At 44.6% G+C, this 2,820-nt stretch overlaps 1 protein-coding gene across 1 annotated transcript; it reads right to left on the bottom strand.

Moving 5' to 3' along the window:
* Positions 1-208: 208 nt before the first annotated feature.
* On the bottom strand, positions 209-2,452 carry LOC124924725. The gene has a single exon (XM_047464723.1). It carries the CDS (start codon positions 2,450-2,452, stop codon positions 209-211), a length of 2,244 nt encoding a protein of 747 aa, XP_047320679.1.
* Between the last annotated feature and the right edge of the window lie 368 nt (positions 2,453-2,820).

Below are 2,820 nucleotides of genomic sequence, written 5' to 3'. Positions count from 1 at the left end.
TCAAAACTCGTAATGTATGGCCGGTTTGAAAAATCTGTTTAACAACTTCTCCCTATTTGAAATTTTTCTGTTTAAGAAAAATTTCAAAGCATGTTTTGATTTTTCAAAGGATGTTTAGTGAAATAAGTACTTTAAAGTATGATAAAAGGTGACTGAGTTCCGAAATAAAACCAAACACAGATAAATTGTTCATAAGAGAGAAAATAAACTAAGGATTGAATAATCCCCCCTTTTCATTTTCTTTCTCCTTCCGCTTCCTTTCTTCTTCTTCCCTCGCCTTCCATTCCCTCTCTCTTCGTTCAACGTCGAATTTCCATCCGGTAAATACACTTGAGATGCCGGGAGTTCGTTTTCCGAATCCAAAACCGCCACTTACTGGTCTTGGTGGGCGAGACGGTTGAGCAACAATCAGCCTGGTACTTGGAATTTCGACTGCTTTCTTCTTTCGCCGATTGAGTTGTTTGATGTCCTCTTCTTCTTCTTTGTCAAGAGGTTCTTCGTTTAGTCCGACCAGTTGAATCTCTCCTAGACCGCTTCGTTCCGCCAGCTTCATTACAGCCGGAACCGCTTTCCGTTTGTTCTTATTCCTTGTTTTCATAGAGTGCGAGGGTTGAGCCGGTGTGGATTCTTGTAGAGCGGTCTCTTCTTCCTCATTGCATTGCTTGGCCAACTCATGATCTTTGTCTTCAATTTCCTTCCTTAACCGTTCCCTCTCCTTTTCTTCGTCTTGAAGTTTCTTGGCAGTTTCGGCATCAGAACTGATCTGCGCTTGAGTTTTGTTGACTTGAAGTTTGGACAGCTCCTCAATCTGAGCGGCCATAGCCTGCATCATGTCTATTAGAGGAGCGGTTGCGATTTGAACGGATTCGGCGATCATTGAGTTAATTGATGTTTGCACGGTTTCATCTATCATCGACTTGATCGATGTTTGAGTGGTGTTGGCAATTTCGGATTGAATGGATGCCCGGATAGTTTTTGTCAAATTGGTTTCAACGGTTGCAATCTTCTCATCGGTAGCAAAGCTGTATTTGTGAAGACAAGAGATGATTGTACCAACCACTACTTCCTTTACTTGCTCAAGTTCTGGAGTCTTATCAGTATGTGGAAGATCACTGCTCCGGTTTTCTGATGTCATGGAGGACTCTCCGGTAACAAAGAAATGTTTACTTTGATAGAGATCGACATGAGTTAAGACATGTTTGCACTCGTTCCTCCATTCTGCTTCGAGCCTGTCAGTACTTTGAATGAGTTTATCACGCACCGAATGAAATCGCTCAAACATTCTTGATTCTATTGGAGTTAATGTTGCCCCTTCTGCCTCTCTCAAGGTATCTTCTACTGCATGTAACCGGGCGTATTCGTGTATTGCCAACGTCTTGTTGAATGCGGATTGAATGACGTTGGTACCTGCTAGCTTGAGATCCTCTTCTTCTAAAGCCAGAAGTTTCTCCCAGTGCTTGTTACCGCTAATGTCGGGGAGCATGTCTGATAACTTTGTTTCACAACGAAGCTTGACCCACAGGTGGTACGATGAGACCAACTCTTCAGCATCCTTGTTCATATCCAGGAGGAACTTCTGATACATCTCCTCCTCTTCTTCTACTGAAATGGGGACCTCGGCTTCGGTTACAATCTCAGGTTGGGGACCGGTTTGCAAAGCACTTTTTCCCTTTGCCGCAGAATCCTCAAGTAGAACTTCTTTGCCTTTGTTAACCTGAATTGGACCTTCAGGTGTGATTGTTGAATCGACTAGCCCATCTTGAGCCGATTGGAGCGTTTTTTCGGTTGGAACGGATTTGTTCCCCGCCGAGCCGGATGGTTCTTTTTCTTCAATATTTCCCTCCTGAGCCGGAGGGATGATGTTCTCAATGTTGGCTGTTTCTTCGACCGGATGGGTTTCACTCTGACCGGGTATCTCAACCTTATTAGATGGCTTGAGAAGACTTGTCACATCGTCTTCGGTTTCACGATGTAGAGTTTGGACCACGTCCACTATAATCTCTGAGGTTCTTAAACCTACTTTAACCATTATTTCATCGAGTTTCTTGTTCGGGGACTTGGAGTATTCAGAATAAATACTAACCTCTTCTGCCTCCTTCGATGTTGACTTGGTTTCTTGGCTCCCCGAGGGTTCGGTTTGCCTTGATGATGGAGAGTCGACTGGAATGGGATGGACTGTGTTGATGGGAGTGGACTGAAAGATGTCTGCGGTTCTTTTTGGTGAATGATCCGAGGAGAGAGTATTCTCGGAGTCTGCCGGTTTGTTGGAGCTCTTCTTTACAGATGTCTTCCTCCTTCCCTTTTTCTTCTGAGAGGCCTTGGATTGAACCGCCTTCCCCTTGGGATCTTCTTGTTTCGAACTTTCACCAGCCGGTGCGGATAAGCTGGTTCCTTTTGATGACTTTGTTCTGGAGGACTTTGGCATAGCCGTTTTAGCAGTTTTCTTGCTCATTTACTCAGAGTTAAGAACATTGGCGGATGGAAGCGGTTCACCTTCACCGAGTTCCACATTAAGGAACTTAAGAATCTTCACTATTTGCATTGCAAAGGCCTGAACCCGGCCATCCTTCTTTACCACCATTTCGCAGATCAGTTCGAACAAAACAGTTCCCCAGTCTATCTTGTCACCGCGGACAATCGCCATCATCATCTTTAACTTCAGCTTGGTCAGGTTATCGAAGTTTCCTCCTCTACCCTGAAGTGATCTTGAGGTTATGTTCAGCAGCCATCTGAACTCCGGCTTGAGTTTGTTCTTCCGGCTTGAGTGAGTTACCAGATCCTTGTCGTCAGCCGATATAACCAACCGGACCGCGTTGGATT

The sequence above is a fragment of the Impatiens glandulifera genome, chromosome 1 (genome assembly GCF_907164915.1).
Source record: "Impatiens glandulifera chromosome 1, dImpGla2.1, whole genome shotgun sequence".
NCBI lineage: Eukaryota > Viridiplantae > Streptophyta > Magnoliopsida > Ericales > Balsaminaceae > Impatiens > Impatiens glandulifera.
This window is presented reverse-complemented; position numbering and strand designations above follow the sequence as displayed.

Coding starts and splice junctions, on each gene's coding strand:
- LOC124924725 (XM_047464723.1), bottom strand. CDS start 2,452: ATGAGCAAGAAAACTGCTAAAACGGCTATGCCAAAGTCCTCCAGAACA.